Source organism: Marmota marmota, unplaced genomic scaffold, assembly GCF_001458135.2.
Source record: "Marmota marmota marmota unplaced genomic scaffold, marMar, whole genome shotgun sequence".
NCBI lineage: Eukaryota > Metazoa > Chordata > Mammalia > Rodentia > Sciuridae > Marmota > Marmota marmota.
The window spans coordinates 30525396-30542845 of record NW_026000229.1 but is presented as its reverse complement, the minus strand read 5'-3'; the positions used below and the strand labels follow the sequence as shown (position 1 = coordinate 30542845).

Sequence of the window (17450 nt, the reverse complement as noted above, 5' to 3'; positions counted from 1 at the left end):
TTAAACAGAGACATGAGGTGGGAGGGAAAGGGAGAGAAAAGGGAAATTGCATGGAAATGGAAGGAGACCCTCATTGATATACAAAATTACATATAAGAGAATTTGAGGGGGAAGGGGAAAAAAAAGAGAAAGAATTAAATTACAACAGATGGGGTAGAGAGCGAAGATTGGAGGGGAGGGGAGGGGGATAGTAGAGGATAGGAAAGGTAGCAGAATACAACAGTTACTAATATGGCATTATGTAAAAATGTGGATGTGTAATTGATGTGATTCTGCAATCTGTATTTGGGGTAAAAATGGGAGTTCATAACCCACTTGAATCGAATGTATGAAAAATGATATGTCAAGAGTTTTGTAATGTTTTGAATAACCAATAAAAAGAATACTTCTCATTTTATTAATATGATGGAGTGTTTACATGTTCTTATGTAAGATGAGAAATTAATTTGACAGAATTTTATAACTCAAATATAACTATACCATGAAATCACTGGTATAGGACAAATAGCACTCTGTGGACATAATCCAGTTCTCTTGTTAATATGTTATAATTTTGTCCCTCCTTAAGAATTTCTTTCTGCATAACAAAAGATGCAGCATTCACATTTTAAAAAATATCTTTAGTCTAAATGTAATGACTGGAAATAATTCTCCTATACAAATAATCAAGTCTTCCTATTGTTGCCAGAAAAAAGCTTGGTGAAATGTGTTTAGATTTGATGAATAAAACTTGTGATTGGCCTCAGTGCTGCCTGCTTTGAGGCACAATTTGGATTAGTTCTAATGAGTATTTGTGTGTGTTTGTGTAAGTGAGCAATGTTTGCATGAATGTGAAGCATGCCTTGGGAGGGTGTGGGGACACACTCATCTTAGTGGATGTCTCTTTTTAGTTTATTCTCAGATTTTGGTGAAGAGCTTTTGGACAAGGACAAAACAAAAGAAAAACAGACATTATATCATCTTGAAAAGAGGCAACAGATCTCAGGCCAGCCAGAGGATATAATGTTTTCCTAACACAGTTTCCGAAGCTAGCACCAGGACAAGATATACTGTCCTGGGAAATTTAAGTCATTTGAACATTTGCTGTAAATCTAATTCTGCCAAAAGCAGAATATATGACAGATGTTTTAAAATGTTGTTTTAAATACTATTTTTTAAATATAGGAAATTAGTCATTTGTAGTTCCATCCCTAAATATAACCATTCTCAATATTATGGTGCATCATTTGTTATCTTACTACTTTTCTTATGTAAAGTTGACTTTGAGAATGATAGTCATAATCTAATATAGTTATTTATATAATTTATAAATGATATTTAATAAATTGTAGAGAAGGTTAGGAAGTAGCAAAGTAGGACACTCAATATTTAATTGAGACACCCCTCCCCTCAAAAGTGTTACAAATCATAGAAGAATGTAATCCTCTCATCTTGGAGCTCCACTTAGGAACTAAAAACATATTGTTCATTATCAGAACTTCAGGAAAACTCAGGATGGATATAAAAATTCACGCCCATATCTATCTGATGGGCAAAGCCTCTGAAAGGAAGAATACAGCCTAAGGGAAAAAAACCTAACTTACAAAATATGGATCAAATAATTGCAAGTAATTCCAATGAAAAAGGAAGGATGTGACATTTAAAGAAATCAATGTGAACTGTAAAAGATGGCTCACTAACAAATTCAATTTTTCAAGAGCACAAATAAAAGGCTTTTTTGTAGCACTGATTATTATATTACCAAAGAACTGGGAAAACTGAGATGTCTGCCAACAGAGGAATAATTATATTAATTGTTTTGATGTAGTAATAGACTATATCTATAGAGAAATGGGAAATAATAAAGGAGATAATGTGCTAATACAGACAAATTTCTAAAATAAGAAGTTAAAATGAGCAAATAGAGAAGGGAGTTGTAACTTTCATTTATTTTTTAAAGAAAATTGAGCTAGGGAAGTAGATACTTAACTATGCATTAACATTCTGAAAGTAATCAGAAAGAAGTCGTTAACATCTAGAGATTCAGATGAAGTGCTGGGGCACAAGAAAGAATCTTTATTCTTTTCATTTTATACTATTCTTTATCATTTTAATTTCTTCTGTGAGCATTTGTATTACTTTTGAATTGTTTTAAAAAACCTGTCTATAGAGTAAAATGTATGTAAAAGTCAGAATAGCCACATAACTAAGGATGTAATCAGAAGAAGGATAACAGCATATGAGAAGAGTATCAGGGCTGGGACGAATCCTCAATTTTCTGAAGCCTACCCTTTTCTCACTACAACATGTCATGATGACTCCATTTCCTATTAAAGAGAACTGTAAATACAGTGGATTCTGGGTATTTGCACAAGTTATGTTTTATAAAGTAGCCACAAACACTGAAGTAGTGAAAGCAACCATTAACTCCTAAGGGAAGTGCATTACTCTTTAGAGTTTATGTTCCTACAAGCTTCAGGTCACAACATTTTTATCAATCAGTCAATACACAATCTTATTTTGTGTGGGTTTCTATTTAAAGACAAGTTGTTTAATATATATCTTGATTAACACTGAACTCGCTAAAATTCATGCCTGGTCAATGTTTATCTAAAACACATCACAAGCTTTTTTTTTTTTCACAGAATGGGAAATATATTTATAGGATACATAATTGACACATACAGGATATATGAGTAATACTGTAATTTTAAAAAAGATAGACAAGCTACTTAAAAAGTACACTAAATTAGATGCTCATAAAGTTGTTCAACTTCACTGCAAATCTGGGAAATTACCACAAAACATGCGATGAGATATCATTATATACTTGTCAGAGTAGCTAAAAATTATAATTATTGACTCTCATACACTACAAGGATATGGGATAATATCCCCTTTGAAAACTTGGATTATCATTCTATTTTAATTTACATGTATTTTTATCAACCAAGATCACCTTGGTGACTCCTGACTAAATTTTAGGCAAGTTACTTCTTTTTTTTAATTTATTCTTTTTAGTTATACTTGATAGTAGAATGTGTCTTTAAAAAAAAAAAGAACACTTTTAATCATAAATGGACACAATACCTTTGTTTTATTTGTTTATTTTTTTTATGTGGTCCTGAGGATTGAACCCAGTGCCTCACATGTGCTAGGCAAGTGCACTACCACTGAGCCACAACCCCAGTCCCTAGAACATGCTTTGATATATCACACATACATGGAGTATAACTACCCATTCTTGTGGTTATACATGATGTGGAGTTACACTGGTCAAATTATAAATTTTTTGCACTTATAAACACTACACAGTTTTTCAGTACTATGCTTGGGGAACATTTTAAACAATGAAATTACCAAGAAATAGCACAAATGTGCAAAACATGACACTAAATACACCACAAAAGAACACTTGTTTACAGTATGAGAAGTGAACAAGAAGGAAGAGCTTTTCTTTATCTTACCTTATCTGGGAATGTGGCATTTATATGACTCATTTTTTTGTTGCTCTGTGCACATCTGTCAATGACTATGAAAGTACTCAGATCACTAATTTTGGGGTAACCATGAAATTTTAGCAGATAAGCTAATTCTCAAGTATGTAAGTAATGAAAACATATAAATAATAAAAATTGACCATATATGGCTTGTTAGTATGGATTCCTGGGCACATAAAAAATGTGCAATGGGAATTTATTTGATGAAGATTATAAAATTGGAATTTATTTGCATAATTGATAAGAAAAATATATTTACTTAAAAATTGTCTGAAAATTTGGCAGAAAATGTCAACAAAAAAGGTTAAGCATAAGCAAAAGGTTGAGTGAGTATTCAAAGAAAATTATTTATAAAGAAAGAATTACATGTCTATTAAGACATATTACAAAGACATAGCAATTAGCACATGGCAAATCATATACTGATATAGAACAGATAAGTGACCCAATAGAAAAAGTGCAATGAAAAGCCCATAAATTGATTTATGTAGATAAGCAGAGCCTAGCATGGAGGAAAAGAAGAGATTATTTAATCAACAGTGTTTGAAAAACTGATTAAACTGGATAAAATTAAGTTATACCCTCTATCTGACATAAATTATATAGGGTTAAGTGGAATAAATGTTTTATTATGGAAATAAAACTGTAAAGTCTCTAGAAGAAAATGTAGTAGAAGGTGGATAAAGATGAGAAAATTTAATCCAAAGAGAGCAAAAGGAAGACATAATAAAGATAAAAATAGAAATCAATGAAATAGAAAACAAAAGAGAAAATTAAACCCAAACCTGGGTACTTTGAAAATATCAATAAGTTAATTAACCTAAAAGAAGGCTTATCAAGTAAAAAAGGAGAAAATTGCCAATAATGGGAATGAGAGAAGGGATATTACTACATGTCCTTTAGGTAATAAAAGGACAATAAAGGAATATTATGTAAAACTTCACATGGTAAGGACTCTAATCAAATAAAGTAGAATCCTACTAAGTTCTTGAGTAAATCACATTGCCAAAGAAATCACAATGCCTCATATATGCCTCTACCAACACAAAACATATTTATTTATGTTCCTGTTTAAGCATTTGCTCCTGGTAGCAATTTGACAGCAAACTGATACAGGCTGCAAAAGTGGTAGAGCCTCCAGGAAAAGCACATTCTCCAACACTTACTTTAGGTGTACATGTAGAAGATAATAGCAGGGTCAACGAAAAGGGCACAGTCTAGATCCATGATAACAAAGTCCTCTCAAATAGCTGAGCCAGGGTCCAAGCAAACCACATTCTCCACTTCTAGTTCAAGGAGCTTCCACTGCTGGCAGGATTTGGAAGTTGCAATGACTTGCTGCTACAATCTTCCCTTTGCAAATGTGTGTTTCTAGTACAGTTATCTTATCCCTTTTCCACTATTAAGTTTGGGTGTAAAGGAGGGCAGATAACTTGGCAGATAATAGGGCTACCTATCCAATCTTGGATGCTATAAATGGATGGGTATTTGTGGATCTCCCTTGGGAAGAGGGCACAATGTTATATGAAAAAATAAAAGTTCATATTTGAGAGGCAGAAATATACCATAGCAGAGACAATTACTTGTCTAACAATGTCTATCTTCCCTTTCATTACATTACAGAACTCCAAAGTTTTAGCTAGGCACCCAGCTAGGGTAACTTTTCTAGCTTCCCCTTGCAGGTGGGTATAACAACAAGTTCTACCAGTGAGAATGAATAATATCCACCACTTCTGGGTCATATCCTTCAAAGGAATATACAGCACTCTTCTTGCCTGTCTCTCTTCCACTGGCTGAATACAAATGTGAGAATCCAAACAACCACCTTAGACCACAGATGGAAGCTAGATGTCAAGAACAGCAATGTAACCTTATACCAGCCCTATATCCCAGTCTTTGAACCAATGGGTAAAAGAAATAAAATGTTGGTCTTTTTTATATGAGCATTTTGAGGCATTTCCTGCTTATGGCAGCTTAGACTGAAATTAATAATATAGAGACAGAAAATCAGTTCAAGAATGAAAGATGCCCTTCTGCCATGATCAGTAAGAATAAACATGTGTCAGAACTTTTCTTATATTGATAGTGTGACAGGATGAGTTGAAGAGCCCTGAGAGCATGCATGGACAATAACAGGTTCATAACTATGGATTTTTGTTTTGTTTTTAGTTCTTCATAGATCAGTAAGTTTTTGTCTGGATAAAAGAGGCTAAATATGCCTAAAATAGCTAAAGAGTGAGGAAGGAAGGAAACAGGAAGAAATATTATGGAGGAAAGATTAAAGATTCATTTACAACATTTTATAGAAAAATATGCATGAAGTTACCTCATCCCATGTTCTCCTAAAATTTTCTTAAATCAACTTTATTGATGCTTTTGGAGTTGGATTTAATTTTTTTGGAGGGAGTCACAGAAGGCTGAAATTTACCTCAAGAGAGCAACAAGAAGCCCAGGAGGTCATGGTACATTACATTCTAATAGGAAACAAAGAACAAGAAAGTACTGGAGGTCTAAATTATTAAACATGCTGCTACTAAAGTAGGGAGAATAAGAAAAGGTGAAAAAGAAGCTCTTCAGGGAAAATATACCTTGACATTGCAATTTCAGACAAGGAAGGCCTTATTTATTTTCAACTATTGGTAGAAATTTTGTTTTGAATTATTTCTGCCTTTTCATATTACTTAATTATCTATGACACAAAAAAAATTTCTTTGCTTAGATTCTAAGTATTTTTAATACCAAAGACTCAATTATAAAGAAAGTAGAGTTCTGAATCAAAGAATACCCCAGATCACCTAATTTGGACAACTCTCTAAATAAGTTTTCTGATATGTTGTGTCTCTATCAAACGTACATCTCTCATAAAGCTACTTTTAAAACCAACCCTATAACAAATATTATCTTATCCACCCAAGATATTATATGTGGGACAATCAAGTGAACTTACTGTAGAAATCTGAATTCATTTCACTTCCCATCATCCATCTTACAAGATGCCCTCTGTGGTGGACAGAGATATACTGCCTAGATTCCCCTTCAAGGAAGAACCAATTGCTCCCATGTAGAAGTAAGCTACCAGCTAACCAGCCCTCCAGGGTCCGTCTCAGCAGCCCCAAGGCTTTATCTTCCTTAGAGTGGTACACATCCAGACTGAGATACATGGGGTTATAAAGTCCCAGCCATTTAGGCTCAATGTAGGACAATTCTGACAAAACACACAGGCTGGCTAAGGCTTTATTAGGCCTATACTTCTACAGTTCTGCTTTCCCCTCTGCCCAGTTTCTCCTTCTTCTCCTCTTTGCTTTCTGATATTGATCCCCATAAAAACCTTGCATGCCAAGGTCCATCTTAGTGTCTGCTTCCAGAGAACCCTACTTGGTTGGGTTGGATGCCAAAAGTGATCTAAGAAAGTGTGCAAAAAGACAAACTGCTTGCCACCTGGCTGGCAATAAGAACTCTCTTTGTCTAGAGAGTTAAGGTAGTCTGTTGAAGTTCAGGCTCAACAAAATCTCCTTTTAAATTTTTTCTTACCATTGCAGCCACACTAGCTGGAAATTTGCTTTTGGCAGTTCTGGAGATACTTCCTGGGCTAGTGAAAGGACTTTCTCAGGGACTGGTTCTCTAGTTTTGGAGCAAACCAAATTTGACATCAAGCCAATCTCCAAAACCAACAAGCTTCAATATTTTATGAAAAAAGTTTTTGTTTATTTATTTTTCAGTTGATTGTAGGTGTCTGGTTTATTTTGCTTTTATTTATGTTCTTGTTTATGCATTTGCTCCTGGTAGCAATTTATCAGCAAACTGATATTTGTCTTATTACATTTTACCTACAGTATATGGTTGAAGAAAGGAGCCAGCTCATTTTAGTGCTATAGAGATGACTTATCAAGGATTTTTTTAAAATAATATAAATGACATCACTAAACAGACCATAAATGGTATCCATTGTACCTCATGCAAATAAACAAATTCAAAATTCTAGTTTTGACAATCCTTCCTTGAGTAAAAACACATTACAGAAACCAAAAAATGAGAATAATTTCAAAGTATTTGAAAGAATATTCAAAACTAATGTTCTCAAAACCTGAAACCCAAAATTTTTCCATAAAGTTCTAATCTATTATTAACCATGGGGAGGAACTTAAGAAAAAACTTTACAACCCCTTAAAAATGAAGTCAAGGAAATAGTCTTCTTTAAAAACAAGAGACAGTATAATGAGTTAGATAATGTCCCCAAAAAATAATTTCAAATTCTAATCCTGGATGCCTATGAATGTGATCTAATTTAGCAAACGGGTCTTTGAAAATATCATTAAATCCAGGATCTTAAGATGAGCTGATCTTATTTCACACAATCATCTCATTTCACTCTAAATCTAGTGATTGTTGTCTACAAGAAAGGAAAGATCTGAAACAGAGACACAGGGGAAGGCCATGTGAAGACCAAAGCAAAATTAGAATGGAGTGCATCCAAGCCAAGGAACATCAAGAATTGCCAGCAGCCAACTGGCACAGGGGTAGAGGGGCTAACCACCTCCCTTTTAATTTTCAGAGCTTGTCTAAAGATCTTTCCCGTGGCCTAGTTGAAATAGTGAAAAGCATAATTCCCTTCAAAATCAGATTCATTAGCAGCAGTCACTCTCCAAAACAGAATGGGACTAGATTTGTTAACTGCTGGGAAAGGGAGATTATGTCTCTTACTGGAAGAAGAATGTGGCTTTTATGCAAATCAATCTGAGATAATTATGGGTGCAGCAAAGAAATTAACATACCAAGCCTCCAAAATTTGAAAGTAAAGTCACAAAGTCATAGTCATAGTCAAAATTATAGAACTGGATGTCTTGGTTACTATCCTTGGCAGGACCCCTTTTAATACTCCTTTTGATTTTGTTATTTGGACCCTGCCTATTAAACCTACCTAATGAGACTTCTCTCCTCTCACTTAAAGGCAATCAAACTCCAGCTGGTACTACAACAAGGCTACAAACTGATCCCACAAATGGACCCAGGCATTCCGCTGTCTCCTCTTGACCAGACAGGGCAAGAGTTCTGTGAATCCCAAACAGAGAGGAACAACAGTCCACTGTCAGCCTGAAGCAGCTGTAAGAAGATCTCAGCTTCTCAGCCACCCAAAAAGAATTTTGAGATTATATCTCTCAGGGGAAAATGTTAAGCAGAAATGTTAAGCAGGAGTTCGGGGACACCAAGATGGCAGAGGCAGGGTATAAGAAAAATGCCACTGGAGGACAAGACAGGGAGATGAGTCCCATGACCATGGCAATTCCCTCCACAGGTTCAGTATTCTAAAATAACCAATGGGGATAAAGTAGACAGTATTCTAAAGTAACCAATGGGAGGAAACAGTATTCTAATGGACAGTATTCTAATCAGGTAAAATAGGGTAACCAATGGGAGTAAACGGGGCAAGGTCTTTAATCAGATCCATATAGGGAAGAGAACACTTCAAAGCTCAGCATACAAGACCTGAATTCTGGGCTCCATAACTGTGAGAGAAGAGTTCTGTTGTTTTCAGATACACGGTTTGTAATTCATTAGCATGGCCCCCAGGAAACCAAACAGACAATGAGTAGATACTTACTTCCATAGTGCCATGAGCTCCCCAGTGGCTGAAATGGGTTTTGATTCTGAGCAGAGCTGAATGTACTTTGAAGAGCCTGCGTATTGATGTAGCAAGGGTCATCAAAAAGATCCACTCGACATGTGTGCTTCATTAACGAGGCATCTCGCTGACAGTGCACCCCTTTCTCCTGGGCATTACCTATAGTGATTAGCAGTGATCAATTCATTATATTTTTGGTAACAGTAAATCATGTTTAAGTAGAGAAATGACAGGAAGCTATTAAGTCATGCCTACTCTAAACAAAAACTGAACACTGATTTTTAGGGTCTCACTCATAAAATCAAGACATGCACCAATCTTCAAGGAAAAGACACTTTTTCTCTGGCCTTCCTTTCCTTCTCTGCCTTGTCCATCAGCTGACCCATTATCCCCAAAGCAGACCAAAGATAAGCAAAAAGATTCTGAAGAGGAATGGCTGGAGAAAAAACAAGAGGGGTGGGGTTGCAATTGTCTCAGCAAACAGTTCCAATCCATGGCTTGGCTGTAGTAGTAGCATAGCAATCAGAAAAACACACATATTATGTAAAATCTGAATATCTATTTATTAAACTCCTTTTCAAAAGCTTCATTACTTAATTCAAAATTCTTACTTCTTGTGAACTAAGTATATTTTTAAAATAATAAATGAATTAATAAATTAAAATTCTTAAGTATGGGAAGTTTGGTATCGGTTTTACTCTCAAAGTTTTCTCTTGCCAACCTCAGCCTTGCACCAATTGCAATATTTCATTCTGTTATTCAATGGATAGGACTCTACCTTCAGGTTATCTCCTTATTCCCTCTTAAGCTATTCTCTTCCTGTCCACTCTATTTTATACATAGTGCCTACAATTATGTTTTAAACTGCAAATCTGGACATATTTCTCAGTTTAAAAACCTTCTGATTGCTTCCCACACTCTTTGACAAGCCGTAAACCCTGTTTTATTGTACTTGGCTCCCCTTCCTCCTTTCTCCTTCCAGATCTCTGCTTGGGGTCACACTGACCTTGCAGTATGGTCTCCATAGTAAGGCCCCTCTTCTCTGATTGACATGCTCTTCTCTCCCCTTATCCATCACTCTTGCCCTTCAGATGTCAGTTTAAACTCCTTTCTTCAGGAAAGCATTCACTGACCCTTCAAACTAGATTGGATCTCTTCTTTCCTAGTATTTTGTGCTTAACCACTGAAGCCCATACCACAAGAACAATTCATTTTTTATTTGTTATTAATTGTTGGAGTTCTGCACACATCTCAACCATATGCTCTATGAAAACAGGGATGACTTCTGCTTTGTTCACAGCTGTCACCCTGCACATACCTGGCATATAATACTGAATTCATGGACATTAGCACTACCTGATGGCGTGAAGTACTCTGTGGCATCCAGATAGTTCTTTACTAAGAATGCCAGGATAGGATATTTTGCTTTTCTGTTTAAACAAATATGCTTAAATCTTAGCTAAATGTACTATCCCATGAGGTGCACATGAAGTAGTGACATTCCATTGCTTTGCCATAAAACAGCATTAGTTCTTTATTGCTTCAGTCACTGAACTCCTCTGAGGACCTGTAGTGACACCCCTTCTTCCACAGAAAATCTTAACTAAGCTTCTTCAGAAATCTTCACCATAATTGATTTTAAGACTACCAGAAAAGAGTCTCTACAAAAGTTCAATGTAGGTAAATTTCCTATTTTCCTGTTGCTCTATTTTAGTGACCTGGGAGAAATCAGCACTGCAGGTGCTGAACACCCCTTTACTAGTTTTTCACAAACACTTATCCAATATAGTAGTTTGTAAAAGTGTGCTTGCAAATGCAAAATATGATAATAAAAAGACAAATCCTTTAACAAGGGCTCTGGCCATGAGCTGGAGCTTCAGAGAGATGTCTACATTTCTAAGATAAAATAAGTTACCAATTGGGCTCCACAGTAACAGCTGGCAGGGGGAGGAAAGAAAGGGGAGAAGCAGCTCTCCTCTTCTCAGGTGTTGTCCTTGAAGGGTTAACTTGCCCAAAACAGTGAAAGAAAAAGCTGCTTTTATGTGAACTTCTGCTGACTATGAACTTCTGAGCCCCTCCCCTTCCATTCCGGGCATAAAGTTCTGAAACTACCTGAACTTGGGATTCAGGGGATTAATTGATTACAGTGAAAGCTGTACACTCTGAACCTGGCTGCAGCCAAATAATATTTCCTGCTATCTTCAGTGCCTTGTCTCATCTATCCCCTACAACAAATCTGACGCATAGTGGACCACACCTCATGGTGAGTTAAGTGCTATGATTCTGTTAACTGACAGTATAGAAACTTAAGAGTACACCAAGTAGGGGAAGCCCAGCCAGATTACATTCTTACTACCTGCTCCTCCTTTACTCCTTTTCTGTTTGTCAGCTGTTTCATGCTATCTGGTCAAGTGGTATACTTCATATGTAGGATCTCCTGAGAGAGGAGTGGGGTTTCTGTAGGGAGAGAGGTCAACAGAGCACCTCTTTTGTTTGTGTATTTTGCAACATATTACAGTTTCCATTTGCTTGGTTAAGAGGATTTATGAGTTGTATTATCTACTTTAAACTAAATTTACTTTCACAAATGGAAAGTGACTAAAAGATCACTGCAAAGAAATCAAGGATTGAAGATCAATCTTTTACTCTTAGTACAAACTTCTTCTTGGTTGCATTATGAGGTTATGAATAATAACAATATAATCAGGTGAGACTTTGGTCCCCAAAAGTTAAAATTACCAAGATTTAAAATGAAGATCTACATCTATTTTCTTTATCAGTAAATGCTCTAAATGCATACTGGGTCTCAAAATGTTATCTAATGATAGCATCTAGTTGTTCTGATTAGCAAGACTGTTAGAAAACTGTTTACCATAAATTCCAACTTCAAAGTATTCTATGTGTATTTTATAATGTCTGCATAATACACTGGCATATGTATTTATAACAAATGATTGAATAATCATTTGTTTAGGAGTTGCTGCTCATAAAAAATTATTGAAATTAGAATATGACCAAATATTCTAAATTCATATGAACCTGTTTCACACCCCTGTGGTACCTCTTACTGTGTGGCCTGAAGCAAGTTAAGTAACCCCACCCCATACCCCACACCCACCAAGATTCAGTTTTCATATCTTTAAACTAGAGTCATGAGGATTAAAGGAACTAATGTTAGTGAGACACTGAACATAGACTTTGCCTTTTGGTAGGCAATCAATAAATAGTTATCATAGTGCTCCGCTGTTTATTTATTCATAGATGCTAAGCCCCTATACATGATATTTATCTCTTACTGCAATAACCCTCCCCATTCTTTAACTCCTGTTTGTCCTGTACAACTCTGCCCTGAAACTATTTAAAACCTGAACCTTCAGAAAGCTTTCTCCTGAGTTCTTCCTTCCTTCAAGTTGGGTTAGATGCCACTCCATAATATATTTTATCTGTTTACTTGTCTATCTTTCCCCTCCAGGTCACAAATTCCTTGAGTCCTAAAGAAGAAAGACTAGAACAAAAATTTTTTTAAGTAGATCTTGCATCTTCATTACCTGTTTATTACTCAGAAGAAAAATAGCTAAATGAACAAATGACTGAATGTCTATTCTGTTTTCCTATCTTAGCATATTTTACCCCATCATGTTCTGAGGATCCTGAATCAACCTTTAACATATCTGCTTCTTCCCAAAGTATTAGCCTGAGTTGAACACATCAAATTTACCATTCAGAAGGATTACACAGAAGCCTTGATGTCTGTATACAGTCTCTCCTGAAAACTACCATTGCTTTTTTTAAAAAATGCAACATCATACTGAAGTTGGCAATGTTGTCTTAAATTTTTAAAAAAGGCACCCCACCCAGTACCCAAATTTAACATCATTCTAGGCTAAAGTATATGGTTGATGAGAGCTTAGTCACATATGCCAACCATTATGCATTCCAAAAGCTCTCTGTGCCAAATATTACTCTGAAAACCTATTCAACCTGCCTAAGAGAAGATTTGTGGCAGAAAATAAATATATACACCATATATGTACTGTAACAAAATTTTCAAGTGTAAGCCCTTAAGGTTTATGGAACTTTAACACCATTTTGATTTAGAATATCAACATTTCCATTTAACTTGAAGGTTTGGGAAACATTATTATACTTTGCTAATTATTTTTTTCCATGCGGAAAAAATTTAGTGCTAAGGATAGAGATTATTTCTGTGTTTAGAACAAATACAATTAAATCCTTCAATAACCTATTGCAATATTTATAATACTCCCAAAATTCAAGTTTTAAGTCAATATTTGAATAAATAAATGTCTTGGGAGGAAAAATTCAAACCTTATTAAAAATATTTATATAGGTGTCTCTCAAATGCTTACAAATGCAGCTCTGGAAAATGCCATAAAAACTATATATTTGCTGTTCTGGCAACTGGCTAATTTGCTCGTTGGTCAAGAATTTCAAATCACTTTTTAAACACATGCCCAGGAGTCACAGGAAGGTGATATAAACCTGAAATGTGAACCTGACTTATGGTTATCTAGGGATGAAAGGACATTACAGTAGGAAAATGCCTTTTGCCACAATAGAAGGGACCTTTCTTGTAGCCTCTGGAGCATGGGTTGAATTCCTCTATCCCACCAGGATTTTAGTGGCCAAGATTGGTTTTTTTGTTTGTTTGTTTTTTGGTACCAGTGATTGAACCCAGCGGCCCTTACCACTGAGCCATATCCCCAGCCCATTTTATTTTGTTTTGCTTTGCTTTTTGTTTTGAAACAGGGTCTTGTTGCTCAGGGACTCACTAAATTGCTGAGGCTGGTCTCAAATTTGCAATCCTCTTCCTCAGCCTCCCAAATTGTTGTGATTCCAGGCGTGTCACTGCACCCAGCTAGTGGCTAAGATTTGGCAAGAAGGCTTTCTAATATTATGATTCCTCATCAAAAACAATGTTGTAGTTCAGGGACTAATCGTGGAAGAATATATCTAGTGGAGGACTTTTTTCAATTACAAACACCATCTCTCATTTCCCCAAGACTCTGCAAGGTTCGCAGTTAATCATTACCATAGAGCCACCATGATGAAAGGCAGTAACAGAATTTTAACTGTATTTTTCATAATGAAATATACATTTATGCTCCAGTTTAAGCAAACCAGAATAGTATCATGTAGTGTAATTGTGTAAGAGGCATCATTGCTAAAATTATTTCTATGGAAAAATATCCCAGGTCTAAACAAACTTTTATTATAAAGACTACTTGTGTGTTTGGATCTGCTTATGGTGGCTTAGGGCATATAAATGCCACATATGACATAAGAAGTTACACTGTTGGTTTAAGTAAGAAATAAAACCAAGATAATAAAAAACGATCAATTTTGGATTCTATAACTAAGCTTTACTTACAAAAAGAAAAATCTTGAACAAGGTTAAAATGATGCCTCTGTTAATTCCTTCATAAATTTATTCTTTTGGAGGAAGAATAAAATGTAAAAAATAAAAATCAAGATGAGAGCTCTTGGGAGAAGGGGAGGAGGAGGAGAAGAAGGAGAAGAGGAGGAAAAGGAAGAACAAGAAGAGAAGGCGGAGGAAACAGAAGGAGGAGGAAGAGGGAGGAGGAGAAGGGGGAGGGGGGAGGAGAAGAAGGGGGAGGGGTGGAAGAGGAGGGAAACATGACACTTTCTTCCAATAGTTGTATTGTGATTTACAATACTGTACTAATTCTAGAAGTTGATAATTTTCATTCAGTGAGTTCTCTTCAGAAGCTGGGTGACTGAGGATGAAAGATATGATCATGATGACTGTTTAATGGAGAGGAGGGAAACAAGCTGAAAAGGGAGGTATCTGGGCAGGAGTAAAAACTTTCATGTTCCTTAGGATATTGTTACAGGTTCAAGACTCGTTTTTCTTCTCTGCCCCATGCTGTCTCTGCCCACAGTCCGGGTGCCAGCACACTTAGTTCTGAAGCTTATTCATTTTCATTCTTTCTGTTTCTCCCTGTCTTTTTCTCTCCCTCCCTTTCTTTCCCTGTCTTTTCCACTGTACCTGGATAATTCCTACGTATCCCTCAGATCTTGATTTTGCTGTCACTTTCTTTGGAAGACCTTCTGTAGTTCCCTAGATTAAATAGGTTTCCTACTATTTGTTCCCATATCATCTTGGGCTTTGTGACATTCATTACATTTGTTAGCATCTGTTCATGTGTGTCTTTCTGACTAACCTGCAAAGTACATGAGTGCTAGTTTTGTCTATCCCTAGCAGCTAGCACAGTGCCTGGTCCATGAGAAGTCTTCAATAAATATCACTGAATGAACTGCTGAATAAGTGAAGAATATATAAATAAGATTAAAAAGGACACAGAAATATTTTCAAGGAAGCTCAGCACAGGGAGATTTTTACAATATTACAGGTTATCCATGGTATGTTCCTAACTGTTAAATCCCTGGGTTAAGAATTTCCTGGGTGAAGGAAAAGAAAGAGGGTAGGAGGAATTACAGATCTTAGCATAATTTTAAAAAGACATTCACATTTACAATTATTAGCTTGATTAGTCATATTATTAAGAATCTGTTTAGAGTTTTAAGTAATCTTGAAGAATGCCATGATATTTTAATCAGGAGTCATGTTTTTAAATAAGTTAAAATACTGCCTTAGCTTACTATGCCTTTATTAATTTATTTGTTATAGGTGAACACAATATCTTTATTTTGTTGTTATGTGGTGCTAAGGATTGAACCCAGTGCCTCATGCATGCTAGGCAAGAACTCTACCTCTGAGCCACAACCCCAGCCCTTATTATTCCTTTTTTTTTTTTTTTAGGATGGAAGAGAGTGATAATCAGTTACACTAGAAACAATAAATCCTCATATGTCCCTCCACTGTGTAAAAATAATAAAATTAATAGATTGCACTGGCATAATTGCATAGGAAATATAAATATAAAATATATCCTTGAAGTGACTACTTTGTAGATGGCAATCTCCTATTATTATGTTTAGAGTTTTAAGTAATCTTGAAGAATGCCATGATATTTTAATCAGGAGTCATGTTTTTAAATACATTAAAATACTGCCTTAGCTTTAGATCTGGTTATCCAATTCTGTCCTCCACTGCATTATTTATACTGTTCAGTCATCTCCCCCTCTAAAGCTGCAAAACTTTCCTTCCCATATAAATATTTTATACAACTTTAAGAATGAAAGGACTAACTGGCAATATAACTTGTTTTATGAAAATGTATTTCCAATCTGACGGCTGATGTCCTGTTTGCACTGTGAACAAGTTTTGCCTAACATTAATGATCACACACAGCAATAAAACATGTAGTACCCTAAAATAAATAAATAAATAGACAAATAAATAAAACAAAAACATGTAGTACCCTGGTAAGTATGGAGCAGATGGGCCCCTAATTGGTACTCTCACATTTCAAGTACCCTTTTGTTTCCTTTGCCAACCTGGAACAAAGGTTTTATCTTAATCCTAAAGAATTTGACAGGCAGTTTTCATAATATTAGTTTACTGTTTGGTCTTTGAAATGAAAATCCCTTGAGTTTTGAGCAGAGACAGCACCGTTCCAGAAAAAAAAGTTTTCATAGTGTCAGAGAAGTGATAGACTCCATATTGCAAAATCATCAGCATGATGGATCACACAAGAACAAGAGGGAACCACAAGCCTTTCTAGTAATACATCTGTGCATTCTGGGCCTCTCTGGGAAGACTTCAGCAAAAGGATTGTGTGTTTAGTTATATATACACGACTTTTCCATAAAGATTTTAAGAGCAAGGGCCACACACATTCATATGACTTAAAAGGGATTAGGAGGTAGCAGATGGGAAAAGACTCTGTACCTACCTATTGCCCTGCTTTGTTCCAGACAGTTCTCATATACACTGCTGCACTTGGAGTTTCCAGGCTAAATGAAAATCAAATTGTGAAACATTATTTTTTTTTCTCTTTTTCTTTTTCTCTCTTCTTTCCACATTTTTATTGGTGCGTTTAAATGGTGAAACATTTATGTACACATGCATAAATTTTAAAAAGAAAAAATACTTATAATACTCCCAGAGGAATATAATAGGTAACTTCACTTTCTAACACAAGAAATGTCAGGTCAGAAACTGAGATTCTGGATGGGGAGAGCATACTCTTTTCATAGTATTGCTTTGGAGTTAGAGAGGTGGGTCTGATCGTGTAGGGGGGTGATCATAAAGACTGCTAATGTCCTGTGTCCTCTGTGCTTCCTTTTCTGTTTGGGAGTTCACATTTTAGGACTTAAAGTCTCAGACAGAAAGTGACTTTCAGGACATTGTATAAACAAGGGCCATGCAGCCAACATTCCACCTAACTTTGAATTGACAGACT

General features: G+C 35.7%; 1 protein-coding gene across 1 annotated transcript in view; it reads right to left on the bottom strand.

The window, feature by feature from the left end:
- Nucleotides 1-17450, bottom strand: part of Shc4 (SHC adaptor protein 4) — a 133381-nt gene that overhangs the window by 17748 nt on the left and 98183 nt on the right. The window contains exons 9-10 of the mRNA XM_015480686.2: nucleotides 16941-17001; nucleotides 9079-9258 (exon numbers count right to left, since the gene is read on the bottom strand). Coding sequence (XP_015336172.1) covers nucleotides 9079-9258; nucleotides 16941-17001 — 241 coding nt within the window. The remainder of the gene's footprint in view (nucleotides 1-9078; nucleotides 9259-16940; nucleotides 17002-17450) is intronic.